Source organism: Oculina patagonica, chromosome 9 (genome assembly GCF_052425735.1).
Source record: "Oculina patagonica isolate OP01 chromosome 9, crgOcupat, whole genome shotgun sequence".
NCBI classification, from domain to species: domain Eukaryota; kingdom Metazoa; phylum Cnidaria; class Anthozoa; order Scleractinia; family Oculinidae; genus Oculina; species Oculina patagonica.
In genome coordinates, this window is record NC_135766.1 from 19,079,851 (window position 1) to 19,100,004 (window position 20,154).

The 20,154-nt window shown below is 38.1% G+C and overlaps 2 protein-coding genes across 2 annotated transcripts; one reads left to right on the top strand and one right to left on the bottom strand.

Annotated features, from left to right (window-relative positions):
* Nucleotides 1–3,296: 3,296 nt before the first annotated feature.
* Nucleotides 3,297–7,583, bottom strand: LOC144666924 (rhodopsin-like). Its single transcript, XM_078528363.1, has 3 exons — nucleotides 7,277–7,583; nucleotides 4,648–5,267; nucleotides 3,297–3,571 (listed from the first exon to the last, which is right to left on the bottom strand). Exons 1-3 carry the CDS (start codon nucleotides 7,523–7,525, stop codon nucleotides 3,340–3,342), a joined length of 1,101 nt encoding a protein of 366 aa, XP_078384489.1. The 5' UTR covers nucleotides 7,526–7,583; the 3' UTR covers nucleotides 3,297–3,339.
* Nucleotides 7,584–14,479: 6,896 nt separating this feature from the next.
* Nucleotides 14,480–16,744, top strand: LOC144665004 (uromodulin-like). The gene is made up of 3 exons (XM_078526192.1): nucleotides 14,480–14,800; nucleotides 15,456–15,573; nucleotides 16,304–16,744. The coding sequence occupies exons 1-3, from the start codon at nucleotides 14,480–14,482 to the stop codon at nucleotides 16,666–16,668; spliced, it is 804 nt and encodes a 267-aa protein (XP_078382318.1). The 3' UTR covers nucleotides 16,669–16,744.
* Nucleotides 16,745–20,154: the final 3,410 nt, after the last annotated feature.

Consider the following 20,154-nt stretch of genomic DNA (forward strand, 5'->3'; position numbering starts at 1 on the left):
ACAGTCCGTTATAGGGAGTGTAATAACAAGGTGTCATACTACATATAAACCGGTTCGATTAAACAACAGAGTAAACCATAAAGGAAAGGAAAGGAATTGGGACAAAATTATCAGTTTCAACTGCTGTAGGAACAACAAACAAGCCAGGAAAATAAGGAAAATGCCGACTATATTGTTAAACAAATCTTTTTCATGTCATCTGATCTTCTTAACAAGTCATCTGATCTTCTTAACAACAGCAAAAATAGTTTTTACTCTAATGTTATGAGGATGTCTGAATTTTATAATTAGCCTGATTTTGAGCCTACTTTATTAACTGATGCTAAGATTAAACACTATGTAAGTCTTATGCAACAAAAGTATTTTTTACACTGGTAACATACTATTCGAAACTCTAAGAAATTAGAATTCTATAACACATTTAAGGACAAATACACGCCTCCTACTATTTAGATCTTACAAGAAAAATAAACATCAGGAAAGAATAAGTTAAACTTAGAATAGGTAAACATAAATTACTGATCGAAACTGGCAGATATGATCAAATCCCAAGGAATAACAGACTCTGCCCTACGTGTGGATCAAACCAAACTGAAGATCAAATTCAGTTTCTTTTCCATTGTACTAAATACTGTAGTTTTAAAGATGAATTAAAAAAAAATAGAGAATCAAATACCAAACATCAAGCCACCAAAAAATTAATGAATTCTGATAATAATTATATGAATATTCAACTGATGAAGTTCATTTTGAGATGCTTATCTTTACGAAATAATCTTCTATCGAATGAAAGTGATGTAACACATACGTAATTTCTTTTTCTTTTTTCTTTTTTTTTACATGTGTCTCCCGGGCGTTAAAATTTAAAGTTACAAGTAAACAAGATTAACTTTAAAAACTGTTCAGCCCAACAATATTTCAAAAACCCATATCGCAATCCGTTTCAATCTTCGTCGCTTTTGGCCATCCGTACCTTCTTTTGTATTTGATGTGTTATTGAAATGTTCCTTCACTGTTTTAAGAGGTTATTTTTATATTTCAACGAATTTGATGGTCATTTCCCATACCTAAATTTAGCTAAAATCCGTGACACAGTCCCTTTAAGCGTACAAGTTTTTTGACATTTTATGTTTATTTACGATTTTCTGACACTATTGCTCTATTTCAGCTCGATATCAAGCAACAATGGACTCGTCCGACTGCCAATAAAATAATAATTGTGTGTCAAGAGAGCTTGATTTAGATGAATCTCTCTTGTTTTGGTTGCATAACGTAACATTACCGTTTTGTCATAGGATAAGTTTTTTTGGAGATCGCTGACCCCCCCCCCCCCCCGCCCCTCTCCCGTGGAGAGTTATTTCTTTTTTAGACCTTCCGAGGAGGCGGGCTTTATAGAGGGGGGGGGGCCTTTTTCAAACTATATTTATTAGATTACATATAAAAAAGTGGCCTTTATAATGCTTAAGTGATGTTTAGTAACACATTCAACAAAAAATATAGTAGCAATTAAAAGCAAATTCTGTGTTAAAATGCCTTTTAAAGCCTGGTTTTCACTAGCGACGCAAGCACAAGCGCAAACATAACAGCCCTTATTTCATAGTGAAAACGGCTTCGACGCAAGCATAAGCACAAGCGCAAGCACAAGCACGAGGATCAGAATTTTCCTTTTCTTGTGCTTGCGCTTGTGCTTGCGTTCGTGTGAAAACGAAACATCACATAAGCACAAGAAAATTGTTTACGTCTGGCCGTGTCTAGCCAATTAAAGTACTCGTTCAAGCATTTGAACAAAGTCGCAGAGGCCGCGGTTGATTTTGATAAACGTTTTCCGAGGTTGTTCGGAGGAGTGGAGACAAAAACACAAAAGACACAAGCGTGGGCTCGAGAAGCGAAAGAAATAAAGATAAATTCTTTTTTTAAAAAATTATCTATAACCCCAAATGTTTCGTTTTCCTAGCTCCGTTTTTTAGTCGCTTTCGCTTTCTTTATCACAAGAGTAGAAGAAACAACAACACTCGACGCCTGAGAGTTTCTGTCGCAATATTTGCGTACAGAACGGAGTCGAGAACGGAGCTTTCTAACTTATAAATATCATATTCTTATGCTAATGTGCTTATGCTTATGCATGTCGACGTCCGTTTTTACTTGGCACAAACTACTTATGTTTGCGTTTGTGCCTGCGCTTGTGCTTGCGTCGCTAGTGAAAACCAGGCTTTATAGCCTATAACTTATTGTTTTCCTGCTCATAAGTTGTCATGATCTACCATTTAGGGAAGGAGGGATTAAACTATTTAAAAAATTGTGCTTCCAGAAGGGGGCTTATTAGAGGAGGGTGCATAAAAGAGGGGGGAGGCTAACACCCGCTTTCAGTGTTACGTGTGCATAGCTATCTTTCTACTTCTGTTTTTCGACATCGTGTTTCGGCGTGCTGTTTGAAATGAGCCAATCAAAACCGATGCATACCGGTGTTGGTTTTATGCAAATGAGCCCACAAGTTCAGATGGTCATGCTAGTGGGCTGTAATTGTGCTAGTTTGTTTAGCACGTCGAAAGATGGATGTCGATAGAAAGCCGCTATGCACGTAACACTGAAAGCGGGCGTAATAGAGCTGTTATAGTATGAAAATTCACTCTTGGGAAAGGCACTGGCAAAACACATTTAAGATACATGATACACACATATATAATGGATCCGGGGGACTTCCATGTTGAAGGGGCGGGAATGCTCGTCAGAACATTTGAATCAAACCCTTAAAGGAGATCAATCTAGGCGTGGCTCAACTTTATTTGACCCCCCAGAAAAAACATTCTAAAAGACACAGATGTAAGAGCTTTTGTGACTTTAATGACGATAAAGACATTATCGAATCCTTTCATCTGTGAGAAATTAAGAGATTTCATGTGAGGTCGATCTAATTCATGACACAATATGATGGCGTTTTTTCTAATTTCTTCACGTGTAACCTTAACAGGTACCGTGATAGAAAAAAGCAATGGCGTTTTGTACTGAACACCCTTCGTGGGACCAAAATCTGCAATTTGTAGCCATACGAGACAAAAAGCATCCCCGCCACTTTCTCACAAGAGAGTGTCCCCACCAGGTTATTGGAAGATTAGGGAGGAATTATTTTTTTGGGGGGGGGAAAAAAAATATAAAAAAATTGGGGGAGAAAAAAAAAAAAAAAAAATATATAGAAAAAAAAAAAAAAAAAAAAAAAACCCCCCCCCCCCCCCCCCCCCCCTTATCGGACCAAAAAGAGCACATTTGGAACAATAGAAGATGAGACAAAAATGGCCGCATGCACGATAAAAGGGAATCCTTAAGTTTCTATATGGTTAAATCTTACACTACAGTTTCCTTTGGAGCTCGGCTATTCAGCGCGTTTCCTTGTAAGAGAGGCGTGTTTGGCCAGCAGGGCGTTGACTTGCAGGAAATCGTCTGCCGCTTACCGTCCAGTTCCTCATCACATGGGGTAGCCTGTGTCAAAACGACAGCCCCCAGGTTGAAGGCAGCGGCTGTGGATTGCTCTCTCTTGTAGCTGAAGCCGAAGAGGTTCAAAGCCACGGTTCGAAAACTATGATATCGAAAAAGAAAATAACCAAATTATTTTATATGAATGCGCCAACAAAATAACGCCCTTATTCACTCACCGCTAAATTGGACCTGGACCCCCTGAATCTTTTAAAGCTTTCTTACGATGAAAAGGAAGACCTAAATAGTAGGTGAAGAGGAAGCGCTGAAAGAGTGCAAATTGTCTTTCACTTTGCACAGTCATGTAGCGCAAAGAGCGAACGAGTAGAAATCTTCACGTGTAATAAAATAAGAAAATGCTCTAGGGGGGACTATTTTTTCCGGGGGGGGGGGGGGGGGGGGGGGGGGAAAAAAAAAAAAAAAAAAAAGTTTGCAGGGCCTAACATAGTAAAAATAGTTTAAAAATAGTCTCCATATAGGCCAGGGAAACTTGTAACGTACTAATGGAATTAGAAACTTTCAAAACTGAAATTTAGACAAAAAGTATTTAGTTGTTTGTAGACAAGGTACAGGACCCCATTTACATTAACAACGTTACATTTTGTTTACGTTACGTTACGTTACATTATGAAACGCCAAATATGGCATGAAACAAATAATTGAAATTGGCAGTGATTGGCGGATTTTGATGCGCTTTGTAGATTTCTCTTTTTTCCATTTTGTTGGTAACGCCGTGAAGTATTAAATTGCATAACGATTGACGGCAACAAAAAGCGAACCTCCTATGTGTCAGAACGTGGTAAAAAAAAGAGAAAAAATTGTTTGCAGGAAGGTGTTGTTGGAAAAAAATGTTTGCAGAGGTGCATAAATTAAAAAAAAATTGCAGAGGAAAATTTTTCATACATCTCCACCACCCCCTCCCCTTTCCAGGAAAATAATGGTCCGTCCCGATTTAGGCTCGATTTCCAGCCGTTCTGGGAGTCCGGTGCGTCATCCTCCTCCTCCTGGTGTGGGGCAAGGAACGCGGGCTCACAAAACGGCTGGAAATCGAGCCTAGTCCCGATTGGTCTAAAACTTTTTTTTCCTTTAATAAGTCATTATGTTTAAATGTTTGATCATCGGAAGACAGAAAGGACTATGTGTAATTAAACGGTGCAGTGCTAGTAAAATTTTAATTACCGTTTGCTGACAAGCAAGCAGATCAGCGGGTTGTACACGGTACTAGCCTTGGCGAATATTCCAGGAATGAATGATTTTTCTCTGTCAAACATCTCCGAGCCACCAAACACAGATATCAGTGCGCACATACAATATGGCATCCAACTGAGGACAAAGCTGCCTATACCAACCAAGACCATCATGACTGCTTTCCTTGCTTTCTTCTTGTCTTTCGCGGTCATCATGCTAACGGTACAGGTTTGTTTCGACCTCCTGTAAATCCTAATGGAACAGACTATAGAAACTGCCAGGGGAATTACGAAGGCCAAAATGACGAGCACCAATAAGTAGGCGCGTCCGGAGTCAGTATTTTCCCGCCAATTTGGAGCGCAGATCGCACCGCCGGATTCAAAAGCGAATGATCCCCAGCCAACCATTGGAGGGAACATTACGGCAATTGCGTACAACCAGGTGACTGTCAAAGTCTTAATAATCTTATGGCGATCCCAGGTCTCTCGCTCAGCCAGGACCGTTTCGAACTCCACATTTTCCTCACTCAGCCTGCGGTAAATCTTGACAAGGGCCAGAGCCATGGTAGCAAATGTTGTAATGCAACCGACGCCTGTAAAGAAGCCCAACATCTGAAATAGATTAAATAAAAAGTTTTAGCTGAAGGGACTTTATTATAAACCTACACTTAAGCTATCGCCTTTTGAAGTTTAAAGCCAGGTGTTATTTTAAATATCAAACGATATAAAAGGAGGCACAGGTTTATTTATACCTTTAGGCATACAACATAGGTTTTGTTTTTTATTGTTTTTTAGATTTTAATTTATTTTAATGTTTAACATTTATTTTCTCAGAGGACCCTCCTGAAAACCACCCCCTAGGTGATTGGAGGCCTCCTCTTAAAATATTATTTATTATGATTATTTCTTATTATTAGGTCCCCGATAAGTAATCGTTAGTTTCATAACTCTTCTCACCTCCCCCCCCCCCCCAATTTTGTTTATTATTGGTTCCTTACTATTAATTCTGATGTAAAAAACGCAAGACACAAGACAATCAATGTGCACACGTAACCCCAAGAAGGGTTATAAAAAACAAAATTAACTGATGTATAAGATAACCTAACAAAATAAATATGTCTTTAGCGACCTCTACATCGTGCCATCACAATACGTGTATTAGTTTCTGACTAGCTCGTTTCTATGTCACTCGACAGTCAAAAATTTCTTTTTTGAGGTTTTACTAAATAATTGAAAATGTTAAAGATCTTTGCATTTGTGTAATAATTTTTAGAGCAGTTTGAAAGCTAGTATAAAGGCCGATTTACACGGTATGATTTTGTCGCATGCGACAAACATGCGACACGCCTACGACAGTCGTAAGCGAGTTGTAGGTTTGATTTACACGACATAATACGAATTACTACTGAACTGTGTAAATGGGTTGGTGAATGGAAAATTTTATTAATACCTTTGAAATGATAAAACTAGGATATAATGTGCGCATTGAAAATCCTGCATGTGGAACGCAGGGTTTAAGAAATTTATTCATTTATTCATTTGTTACGTATACTGAGAAAATACTGATCCCGTAACTTCAAGCTCGATCCGGGTCAGGTACCACAGGGGGGGGGGGGTGTGTACCATGTGCGTTAAGTTACTTGTTGAATGAAAACTTCGCACCGAAGTGCAAGTGAGCATAACACCAACCGTTGTTTTTGTTTTTTGTATGTTGTAAATTGTTTAGTTTTTTGTGTCGTCTCTGCTATATTATTAAAAAATACTACGTACCGGGGGTGAAAAATGCTTTCGCGGTGATGAAGTGTTGTAGCTGACGCCATTGTTGCTAATGGCGTCAGCTACAACTCTTCATCGCAATGTCTTCGAAGAAAGGGTCCGCAGTCTTCCCAACTCCCCACGTATATAACGCAAGGATGAATCGGAAATCCTTTCGAAACCTACCTAACCTCCCCTCCCCCCTTCAAACACACCCACGGCGCACGCACTCACGCATCCACGCGTCCACACACACACGCACGCTGTCACGATTGCTCAATTGCCCGCTCACCATCCTAACGTAACATAACGATGATATTTGAGAATTATGAAATAAAGGTGAACACGGCAAAAAAAAATCGAAAACGTCCAATGGAACAATAAGGTAAAATATGAATAACATATGATAGAAAAATAAAATGGAAATTCAAGGCAAACACTTTCTGTCGGCAATGACGTACACACACTGTTTCCATGGTAATTGATAATTTGTTCGCGGGCTAGGTGTTAGGGGCAAAGTTAATAAATTGTTTTCATGAACTATGGTATATTGCAAGTTTGTAAAAACAGTGCTTAGTTACGTAATAAGTAAATTTGTGGTTATGTAAGATCAAACGGCACAAAGTTTTCTTTCACTTAAACGCAACACCAAAATGCAACCAATACTACCACGAAACAAAATAAAAAAAACAATCATCGTTGCCAAAAAATAAAATAAAATAAAATTAAGATGGCTATGATGTAATAGTTGTATCAAAAGAGTTGCCTATTTTTTGTCACAGCGTTCTTTTCAAATATCAGTCGCTGTTTTTCTTTCTTTTTATTTTCACAAACGAGATTAAAAATCATACTCAGCTTTGTCTTACCTGACAATGTAAATCTCCAAGCAACGTTTTCTGTGCCCAAGCGGACGCAGCTATCGCTGGAAAATCCACTGCTATGACGATGGTATTCGAAAGAGCAACGTTCAGAAAATAAGGCGACAGGTCAAATTTTCGAAACGGAGGCTTCAGCAAAATGAAGAGTGAAATTGCCTGCAGCGCAAAGCCTATAATCATTAGCACAGTCATAGCTGCGCCTAGAGCGACGAATTCACCCTCGTTCAGCGAAGACATTTCATCAGCTATCTTCGCTTCCTCGCGGACGAATGGAAAAAGAACAACAACTATTACGCTGTTATTTGGCGGCAGGCCTTCTTTTGATGACGTCATTCAATTAACCGGCTTTTCTTGTTTTGTGATTACCAATCTTGTTTTTCAACAAACAATGGATCGTTGTAAGTGACAGTTGAAACTGATTCTTAATACTAATTGCCATACATTTCTTTTAACGTACGTTTTGAGAATTTTGCAGTTCATCAAGGGAAGATCTGCTGAACTATCCCCATTCTAGAACTATCTTTATTTTGACGTATAATGTTTATGACATTTTTCCTATCGAATGTACTCAGAACTTCAAGAAGAGTTATTAATAAACGTTTAGCAAATATGATATTTTACTGAACACTTGAATTATGTTGTTTGTCAATGTAAGCATTATTACTCAAAGGAAAGTGGTAATTAAGGGTGCGCAAATCCGTTGATCCGTGCTATTTTTTGGCCTAATTAGTCGATCCGCCACTATTTTCATTAAAATCCGGATCCGCAATACATCGCCCGAACTTTCTGTGGTATCATTTCACTGAAAGAAACGGTATATGTTTTTTTTCAATGCCGATATTTGAGGAAGTTTGCTATCATTTCTTGTTTATACGAAGGTAACTTAACATCATTATGTAAAACCTTGATATAATAGATACTCTTTAGTAAATGAATTAAGGAGGCAATACAGTTAGAAGTAAATAAAAAGAAAGTCCGATTGTTCTTCGGAAAAAAGGGAAAAAGCGCCAGCAGACCGACCAAGGCTGACCAAATGTCCGTGATCCTAACTAAGTTAACAATCTAATAATCAGAGCGTCGATTCCCAATCCGTGGCATTTTCAAAATCAGCGAATCCGCTCACTTTATCACAAGTACGCAATCAGTTCTCATTTTTAAGGTCAATGATAATTCGTTGTCCCGAGAACATATTCACCCACCTCCTCAACAAATTTGTACGGTGCGCTATACCTTATTATAGGAAATTAACGCTTGTGTTAATTAAGGTATTGGAATTTAACGCGACTTAAATTAACGCGGATTGAAGGGAAAATTACTTCCCAATAAAGGAAATTAACGCGAGAGAGGGGGTAACATTTCAAAATGAAGGAAATTAACGCGACGTACACAACAGGAACAAGTTTATTTCAACACTTGTTGGCGTATAATCTTAAACGAAAACAATGTTCGTGGTACTTTTCCCACTTCGAGCGTTCTTCGCAGTATCAGTGATAGCGGCAGATGTCCACTCTGATAAAATAATGATTTTTCCTTTGAGTCAAGAACGTCTGGACTGTAACGAGAAATTGGGGCTAAATAATGGAAATTAAGGTCATGGAAATTAACGCTCCACTTTTTAATTAACGGTGCGGAAATTAACGTTAACAAAAATTAACGCGACTTAAATTAACGCGAATTTTTGAAATTCGCGTTAATTTCATGACGCGTTAATTTCCTATTATAAGGTATATAAAATCAGCTATTTATCACTCGGAAAGTCTCTCTTTCAGTAGCTGTTCATCTATCCCTTTCAGAAATTTTGCTTTGTCAACTATGTGTCCATGATACAGTAAAAACAGGCGAGTAAGAACCTAGTTTTTTTTTCAGGTTAGCCTAAAAAGGTTCTTACATAAATGATAGTTAACACAAATTTATGCTATTTAGGTTCTTAATATGTTCTTATTTTCTGAGGAAAAATTTACATTGTTGCTAATAGAACCTAAATAGCCTAAATTTGTGTTAATTTCCATTTAGGTTCTTAATAGGTTGTTATTTTCTGAGGAAAAATCTACATTGTTGCTAATAGAAATTTTTATGATATTCGGCCTATTATTTGAATAAAATTTACATACCGCACAAGTGTTTGAAGCACTTAATTATCATTTAGAACATAACATTTTATACATGTACAGTAAAGACTTGTCCAAACTTATTTTCCCAAAAGAGAACATTTTGAATTAATCAATTTTAGAAAATAAGACCCTATTTCTAAATTTTAGGCTTACTAGGCTCTTCTAAAAATTAATGGGGTCTACTTTGCAAATTTTAGGCTAACAGTTCTTAAATGTTAGGTTCTTGCTCGCGGGTTTTTTACTGTATTTGATGTTTCCTTTTCCAGTTTTTTAAATTTAAAATTATGCGATTTGCTTAAGGTATCACGGAAGGAAAATTGGCGTTTTCGTTCCAAGCGAAATTGTGTGCAATAAAATGGCGTTTTTAGGGCTTCTTTAAGATTAAAAATTCATAAAAAATTAATGGAGCAAGAAAAGAAAAATCTGAGACACCGTTTTTTAGAGCAATATATGTAGATCAAATTCCACATAAAAGTTTAGGCTCTCATGTAAATGTGTTCTCAAATAAACCCAAAGTTGCGCAACATCATAATTGTAAACAAAATGCTGACGTTGCTTATTATGGGCTATATGATGCAAACAAAATCCAAAATTACAATCTTTATTCAATACGCTTTCAGAAAATATATACTTTATCGGGGTTACCATTGATGGTTTGCACACAATTTGACTTAGAACGAAAACGCCAATTTTCCTTCCGTGATACCTTAATTCTTTTATTCCATTCTTTATTGTATTCTTGCTTGATTTCGTCTCAACTCCCTTCATTTTCTGAAGTTTTAAGAAAATAGTGAAATACAAGATAACTGAACCAAGATGGCGGTTTTAATGACGTCATGTGACGTCATATTACGCCCCAGTTAACAAAACTCATGTCATCTTATTACTGTCTTAGCTAAGTACTTCCTACTCAGTGTACAATAAGTTGGGTCCGCATTCATTCTACGCACGCGTGGCCAAAATCTTGGCTACGTTGGCTTCACAGCGCATTCCAGAGGCAAAATGTCGGCACTACTGGAAAAATGTCACATGTAATGCTTTAGCAAAAGCGGACTTCTTCGCTAAATAGTTGAGCAGAAGCCAATTATTGATGCTTCTGTTCCTTGTTTACCACCCTTAAGCTTTTACCGTTAAAACGCAAACATGTTCAACCGAATAAGTAAAAGCAGAAACCCATAAGGGTTGAAACGTGTAACGCGCGCGCGCAGCGTTTGAATATTCATTTTGCTAAGTACCATATTTGGAAACACGAAGAATTTGTACGCGAATGCTTTATACACGTAATGACACACGAAACATAATTTTTGGTTTTGCGGTAAGTTGCTTGAATTTCGACCTAAACGCCGTAAAGTTCTTACAGAACGGCTGAAGAAATTCATTAAGTGTATCGAAGCGATGTTCTCCAGACTACTTCATGAAGATGAAACAAGAAAATTTAACCAAATTTAAGTTTATTTAACCAAGCTTGTTCAAAAACAAGATTACGCTATCGAGCGCGAGCTAGCGCGCGCTGTGAATTTAATCCAATTATTATATATGGGTTATTGACCAAGCGTGAGGTCAAGATGGCAGGATATTAGCCAAGTTCTTTTTTTGCGAGGTTATGGACCGAGACGAAGTCGAGGTCCATAACCACGTAAAAAAAAAACGAGGTCAATATCCTGCCTTCTTGACCGAACAAGCTTGGTCAATAAAGGATTTATTATATGACTTTTTTCGAGTACTGAAAAGGAAGCCAGTTTCATGCACATTCAATGGCGCACGCTAAAATCATTTCATTGGTTTAAAAGTTTAACGAGTGACTGTCAAATTCTTGAATGAATCGAGACGAAGTAAAACGATGCGACAACAGCGAAATTCACCTCTTTTGAACCCTCTAAATTAAAGGATATTTAAAAGGCTTAAATTGCGAATCAACGTTGAGTTTGTAGCCTTAAAACAAGAATGTCCATTCCATCTGACGGCCAGCTTTTGATTATTGGACGTTTTGCAGAGTATTTGCTCGCTTCTGGCGCTTTAGTGGTGCAAACCTGCCGTCACGGTGACACGAGCTGTATATTGAAATTGTGATTGTTGAAAGTGTTTGGGACTTACAAATTCACGGGAAAAGCTTGAACTTTCCTACATCATGGATTTAAATGTTCGACCCGACCTAATTCGACGTGAGCGTTGGAGGCTTCGGTGAAAAGATGTTTTAAAAGCTTACAGTACCTGGTTCGCCGTGTCATCCACGTTCTTCCATCAAGATTTCCTTCAAGATTTACACAAACGACAAGTCTGCCGAATTCTTTATTCTTCAGGTATGTCACTGACTTCTCTCTCTTTTCCGCTGAACAAAACCGATATCATGTTTTCAAGTCGCTTTGCGTTTTAATTTTTGTATTAGCTGGTTGTTGTGGCAAATAAATTCACGAGACTCGTTAACATTTGTTGTTTAAGGTGCTCGTGTTGGCCCGACGACGAAAAAATATTAATATAATATATAAGAGAAGACCGCCAGTTGCGCCAATATTACGACCTATGCATTATCAAAAGATACCCCCCAACAAGCAGCAAATCGAAGGGTGGCTCAGAAAAAACTATATCGAGCCACCTTAATTAGTTCGTTCTCGTTCGCTTCAGGACCTAATTCTTTGTTATCGGACTCCCTTTCGCTAGAAACAGACAGAAAATATTTGTTTTGTTTCGGAAAATGGTTTCATAGCTCAAGTTTAAGAAGAAAAAGCTCTTTGTAGTAGCGTCGACGAAACTGAAAAGTTTTTTTCGCTTGCGGGAACACAGCGGGCGATCCCGAGCGGTCAAGATGCCTCCATCTTGACCGCTCGGGTAGCCAATCAGAGCACGGGATTCGTTTCATCTTGACCGCTCACGGAGCTAGTCATATAATAAAGTATTTTTATTGGTTAAATGTCTCTCGTGATTTTCCAAATATGGTACTTAGTGTAAACGAATGTGCAAACGCTTTGTACAATGCGAATCATAGGGAGTTACACGTTTCAACCCTTATGGGTTTCTGGTAAAAGTCATTTACCTGTAACTTGCACTGACTAGACATGCCCCGGAGACATGTCTAGAACGTCTTATGCAAATCTAGGCTGTATCACGCAGTTGTGGTCGTTGCTTTTGCAAACGATGCTGCTATTAGACATTAGCACTAAAATAACTCACTTTGAAAAAGTGAAAAGACGAAAAAGGAAGAACTGTTCTGAATCTTTTGACGTCGTAAAGAAACAGAGAAACTTCCAGAGCCAGCAAAGAACAGGAGTGCATTACACGTTCAAAATTTGCATAAAAACCAGACATTCTGTTCACTAGACAGTTGAACCGGATCATAAAATTCCGCGCGTAACAGATTTACTGATCTAAATTAGCGTTTTCATTGTTGCAACCGAAAATCAATCAAAGAAGGCTATGTTTCAGGACTCCCCAGAGCTCTTCTCGCCATGCGCCGTGCGCAAAAGAGAAGTGCTCTGAAGTTGAGAATGATAAATGTCATGAATAGAAAGAAAACCTTAACTACCACCTCAGGTCTCCCTATGAGACACGCCTGCGCGGACAATTATGGTAATTGCATTCAAACTTTTACAACCTCGGGCTTGTTTTGTTAAAGAAGTTGGTATTTCTATAACCATGAAGTTTTACACTTTGCCATTTGTTCTAACGTTGTTTCTTATTATTTCCAAAGTACTTAGCGACGAGGGCCAGCCAGTCGCGGCCGTTAAACATCGCTCTTAATGCTTGTGGGCATTTTATAACAGCACATGTCCTATCTAAACAAGTTCCAGCCATATAATAATTAGGGGGACGTGACTTAATCATTTCTGGTTATTCTTATGCCTGTATATATGTAAAGCTTCGTAGAAAAAGGTGAATTGCCCGAAAACAATCTCTTTATTAATCAAGCTTCCGCAAAAAGAAGAACTGTCTAAAATCAGCTCTCCTCAATTTCCTCTTTGGGAGTTTGGTTGACATTTATGACATATTTGCTTTCTAAAACAGCTTGATTTCAATTCAACAAAACTGTTTAAAGAAAGTTTTGACTACAGTGAGTGTGTCGCTTTGAGGATTGTTCTGTGGACAAATGAGAATTGCCTAAATCTAGACGTAAATATAGCTCGACACTACATCGGCTTTCTTTTGATCCCCTATTAAATTTCCGCTGGCAAATATGCAAGGAAGATGTTGAATATTGAAAGAGAGATCTCTTTTTTGAAGATATTATTTTTACGTTCGAACGTGATGACTGTGTTGTTACACTGAGCCATGTCCAAACAGACAACTACAAATGTTGTTACTTCTGAATGCAGGTTTTAAAGCTAGTCTCGACGTTTTCTTTCAGACTTGGCCCGACGGCTTCTGCCGACGACTCAATTTTACAAAAGCTTTCTTGTTATGTATTCGCCAGGTGAAATCATTTTAAATTCGTGACGCAATGACTACAGCAAAAATCAGACCTTGTGACAACTTGCCAACCTTTTACAGCTACTTAAACAGTCGCCCGTCGAATCTGTCGAAAATTCTTCAATGTATAAATACAAAGTTTGTCATTTTTTTTCAATAGGGCACTTTCAAAGCAGGATTAAGTGAAAATAAATAGTATTTATTAATTATTTCAAACAAAAGGGAGTTTTTCTTCGAAGTTTTTGCACTACCTAAATATAATTTGCTACTGAATTCTCAAATATCCAATTTTTATGTCGCTGGAATAAAATGCATTTGTTCTAGTTTTTTTTCTTGGATGCATATCATCCTCCATTATAAAATTTAACTTTTCTTAATGAGGTGATATTCAAATAGTACTAATCAAATACAATTTTCTTTTCTCTAATTATAATAGTAAAATAAATCAATAAGATCAAAATTCCGACTTTTTAATTTTATATATATATTTTTTTGTTGGGTGATTCCATTTAAACATCTTTTCGAGGAAGTGAGCTGTAGCTTAACTATAACACAACCACAACAACAGTACATTTAAAGTGAAAAAATTAACGTGTTGCCTTTCCGTCGCTGGGATACTCAGGTTCACAAGAATCAGTCATATGTATTCTTGAGAGGTAAATACTTCACGAAACAGAAGATGAAAATTATCCCTGCAATCCTATTAATACTATTCCTGTTAAACTTTCATTGGCTGACTGCTGAAGAAGTAACCGCTTCATTTGAGTCCCGGCTTTTTTGTTATCTCAATATCACCCCGATACAGAGAACATTTGTTGCTGAATTTATTGACTGTAGCTTCGCTTGTCTTCGAAATGTTTTGTGTGCTTCATTTAACGTAGCTGTCTTCGCTAGCGATGGAGGAAAACGTTGGTGCGAGCTTCTGCCTTCAAACAGCCACAACAATGCTGCAAAACTCACCGAAAAACAACAATCACACCACTACAGTTTAACTTTCAAGGTAACACATTAAAAGCATTATAAAATAATAATTGCCATCAATTAACCTTTATTCTGTTACTTGAACGTAAAACCGTAAAGATAAATATAGAATACGTGTATAGAAAAATGGAAAAACCGTTTATCTATATTCCGAAAAAGAGCAAGGCCTTTAATAATTCTGTATTTTTTCTTGTTTGTTTGTATGTTTGTTTATTCTTTTGTTGTTTTGTTATTGCGTGTTTTTGCTTTGTGAATATCAACAACGAACGCCTTGGCAGTGACGAAGCTATACAGCTAATTCGAGAAAGGTTATCGGAAAAAAGCACAAAAGTGTACGCGACAAAACGTGCAGAAATAAAATCGTGTACATTTCTTCTAGGCCAAAATGCAAAATTCAAGTGAAAACCCAGATCACATTTCGGTCTTGTCGCGTGCATTTTGTGCTTTCTTCCGACAACCTTTCTCGAATTAGCTGTATACATCTGTTTCAAGGAAGACTGTGCTACAAAAGTGAAAAGGCTGGTTTTCACTGACAAACTAACTGTAACTGATTTATTGTTTGAAATGAGCCCATCATCTCTATAAAATCTCTTCCACCCCCGTGAAAAAAGTTCTCGAAACGAAAGTAAGACTCCCGGCCATGAAAAGCTCTTATGGTATATTATATGTTGCAGAATCCTTGTGCCAACGTAACGTGTGTCAACAGAGGCCAATGTAAACCTGTTTCGTTCAGACATGGAACACATAAATGCCTCTGCCAACCGGGATTCCTAGGAACTCGATGTGAAATTGGTAAATGATGCATTTTACTTTTGTGGTCGTTATGTGAGTCGTCGTAACTCAAATTGTGTGTAATGCCCTAACTAGAAAGCGGTTGCGTCTTACGAAATACACCGGCAGTTGGGAGTAGCTGATTAAGGAAAGAGGTACAGCCTTACCCTCTTTTCTTGTCCGAAGGCTCCATCCTTTCAAGGAGCAAGAAGAAAAATCATCTTCTCTTTGCCCACCTGGCCTCCCCTCTTTTGAGCTCCTTTGGAACATAGTTGAGGGGACACTGTCACCAGTTTCACTTCAAAAACTCAAGAGCCTAAAGACATATGGAAATTACGAATAGCGGTCCAATTTGGATAAAAATCCCCATGCAAGTGTACTGAAGCGATAGACAAGTGATATTTTTGTGATGCCATCAGGAACTTTAGATCTCAACTGGGTTGAAAAAGTCAGGCTGATTTTTTCAAGTTTTGTTCTCGTAGACTGGAAAAACACCTAAAAATTATTATTGCTCCCGTTTGTCTTCTTTCTTCAAAAATTTACTTCACGTGACAGTGTCCCTTTAATAGAGAGAAAATGGTTAGGCAGCCCGACCGTGATGTTCTTTGTTGTATGTTTTTGTTTGCTATTTTGGGGTTCCGTTCCTCGTTGAATGTCTAATTATTGATAATTGACAAAGCATTGATATCTAGCTGACCAGATATCTCAAGATTATGTACAGTCTTGATCTGATAATATTTTTCTACTTCAGCTCCAACAGAGTGTAAACACTACAGTGTACTTAGCGAGCCCGAAAGGCATCAGAACTACGGCAGAGGCAACAACTCGGACAGTTCCCTTATCCCTGGCTGGTACCGATTTCAGTCGACGTATTACACAAAAATGCTGAACAGGTGCATTCCCCATCACAGATGCCTAACTGACATCACAGGCTGGCTAAATAGTACCCACCCATCCCTGGAAGATGGCATTGTTACCAGGGAAGTTTGTTTCCATGGATACTATGACTGTTGCTACAGGAGAGTTCAAATTCGTGTGAGAGAATGCGACGGATTTTATGTGTACGAGCTTAAACCGTCACCTGCAGGAAAATTTCGCTATTGTGCAGCACCATAAGATATGTAACAATTATTAAAAACTAGCAATGGTATATTGCAATTCCTGAGTTTTGATGGTAAACAGGCAATGGTATAAGGACTCATATACCATTGACCACAAATATGGTAGCTGATACATGTCAACGAAAACTGCTGGGGAACTGCAATATTGAAATTCTTTGGGTGTTTTTAATAAAACAATTACCACTCGCGCTTGTTGGATATGTGATCATTAAAGCCAACGAAGCGCGTAATTATTCCATGCGCGCGCGTTGGATATGAGATGGTAGATGGATAGCCAAGTTGGCTATAACTATCTCATATCCAACAAGTGCGAGTGGAATAATTGTTTTATTAAACAACCCAAAGAATTGCAATATTTGAGCTCCCCAGCTGTTCTCGTTGACGCGTACACCTACCGTATTTACGGTCCATGGTATATGAGCTCATATACCATTGCCTGTTAACCAATCAAAACTCTGGAATCGTAATCAAACCATTGTCAGTTTTTAATAAAATTGGATATCAGCATGCCCGATTTTAGCCCAGATAGGAAAGTTTACGCGTTGTGCTTGTATTTGGACCGTGTAAGTGGACAGTAGAAGTGTTATGACAGTGTAATTGGACAAAACGCCCGGGACATGGTACTTTCTAAAGTGGATTTCCACCCGAGAGAAGTACCTTTTTAGGTTGCAGGTCAAAAGGGTAGGAAAAACTGTCATTCAGTTAAAAATGGCCTTTCAAGATCATATACCATTGCCATATACCATTGCCTGTTAACCAATCAAAACTCTGGAATCGTAATCAAACCATTGTAAGTTTTTAATAAAACCATTGTAAGTTTTTAATAAAATTGGATATCAGCATGCCCGATTTTAGCCCAGATAGGAAAGTTTACGCTTTGTGCTTGTATTTGGACCGTGTAAGTGGACAGTAGAAGTGTTATGACAGTGTAATTGGACAAAACGCCCGGGACATGGTACTTTCTAAAGTGGATTTCCACCCGAGAGAAGTACCTTTTTAGGTTGCAGGTCAAAAGGGTAGGAAAAACTGTCATTTCAGTTAAAAATGGCCTTTCAAGATATCTCGAAAAGACACAAATATAATAATTTAATAATAATTTATTACTTATATTGCGCATGCTCCATATGATGATGCTCGCATGCACATTACAGTCTTGATCTTACTTAATAAATGCAATAACATATAATACAATGTTGGTGAAAGCTAACTAATCTAAAACTATGAATAATGATAATAATGAAAATACAAACATTAACAAGATCAGGCGGTCAATAAATATTGATTAATCCTGATATAGTTCTACAATCCAATGTCACTGATAACGACTTATCAACGTTGCAAACGCTTTGCGAAACAAAAAGGTCTTAAGCTGGGTCTTAAGGCACCTGGTAGGTAGCTCTTTCATTTAATTATTTTAAGGAGGTACTGAAGTCCTAACTTTAGAACAAAAGCAACAACATAGTAAATGGTTTGAACCCAGGAGTACCAGTAGGTCGTACAGTGTGATCGTCCAGGTTAGAGTATTTCTGAGAAGAACTGTAGTTGGTGACAGTCACCAACAACAGTTCTTTTCAGAACTACTCCCACCCCCAGGGGGGTACTCCGGCTTGTAAATGACGGGGAAGATCAAATGGAGGCAAAACTCATGACCCAAAAAAATCCCTAAGTCTTCCGAAATTACCCACAAAAATCCCTGGACCAAAAATAACCCACCAAAAAATCCCTTGTCAAAATACCCCTACATTGCCAGGGGGAACTGAATATAACACAAAGAAAACCATAAAAAAAAATCGAACGCTCGTGTTTGTTTATTCATCATATTATAAATAAGCCAAGGCCGCGCCAAGGCACTTTAAATCCCCTATTTAAATCAAGTCACCCAAAAAATACTTGCCAAATTTTCCAACCCAAAAAAAATCCCGCAATCGAAAATTTTAAACCCAAAACAATCCTTCGATCATCCCCGTCATTTACAAGCCGGAGTACCCCCCCCCCCCCCCCTGGGCTCCCACCTGGACGATCACACTATACGACCTAACAACAACAACAATACATGAATTTAAATTACATAATATAATAAAAAATATAAAATCCGTGACTTTTTGTCTGAGAGCCTGCTTTCTCCATCAGCTTATAAATTATTCTCTACGTTCCTTTTTAACTACCAAATTGACCACCTCAATTTCCCATCGCCAGCACTCATTTTCATACTGCAACTCCTAGTCTGTCTAGGTTTTAAAACCCCTGAAACGTTTTTGTTCTTTATGCAGTTGTGTAGCAAACTTGGGCTATAATTTTTCTTTTTTTTATAATACTAATTGTTTTCTTCCTTTTTGTCAAGCTTTCAACTAACTGAACGTCAGTTTTGGTATCATTCATGATGCTAGTATATTTATGATTTATCCTAAAAATATGTTTATAATTCATGATGCTATTTTCATTGATATGTTGGCACCAAAATGGCCTCGCACGTTACATAAATTAGCACCTTTTGCCCTTGGAGGCTCCCGTAATACCCTTGGGTATTGAGCATAGTATTTTTACGCCCTCTCGACTTCAGGGCTTTCTCATATGCGTTCGTGCCCCGAGAGTTCGGTTGAGGATACTTTTTTGTTCTACCTTCCATCGCCAAGCACCTTTTTTACGGCCCTGTGGATATCCTGCCAAGGAATTTGTGGCCACTTGTTTGGTTTAGCCGAAAATGTTTTTCAATTTGCTTGCGTTATCCCGCTCCGTCCGCTAGGAAGGAAGTAAGCCGGTTTCTTTCGTTATATATGTTGTCATTGTTGTCGCTTCTCGTCTTGTTGTTATACCACGTGAGGGAAGGTTCGGTTTGGCGTCAAGCTGCCTTTAGTCTACCTGTTAGCCTTGCACATCAGTTTTCAGGCGTGTTGCTTTACCAGTTTGAATATTTGGTGTGTGTTGCCTTCAAGTTAGTTTTCATGGCTTGTGTTGCCTACAAGTTAGTTTTTATGGCGTTTGTCGCTTTCGAGCTAGCTTTTATGGCGTTTGTCGCATTTTTAACTGATTTAGTTTTATGGCTTATGAGTCGCCTTCAAGTTACTGTTCATGGGTTGAGCAGCCTTCAAACCCAGTTAATTGCGAAGGCGTGTCGCCTTAGGTGTAGCTTTCCTGGAATGTGCCACCAAACCATTTTATTTTTATGGCGTGTTTCTCCTTCAAGTTACTTTTCCGTACATTTCACGGCAAAATTTCGGCACAGCCCCATACATTAGTTATGCATACAATCTTCTGACTGACTCGTTCTTTTCATGATTGCTGTTTGTGTATAGTGATAGTATGAAATAGTTGCATACATAATTAATGTATGGGGCTGTGCGGAAATCTTTTCCTTTTTTTTGTTCCCATGGCGTCTGTCGCCTTACGATTTTTTATGGTGTGTGTCGCTTAGTTCTGACCTTACCAAGCGACCGCCTCATGTTAGTTTTTACATGTTCCGTGGAGTTCGTATGGCGACCGT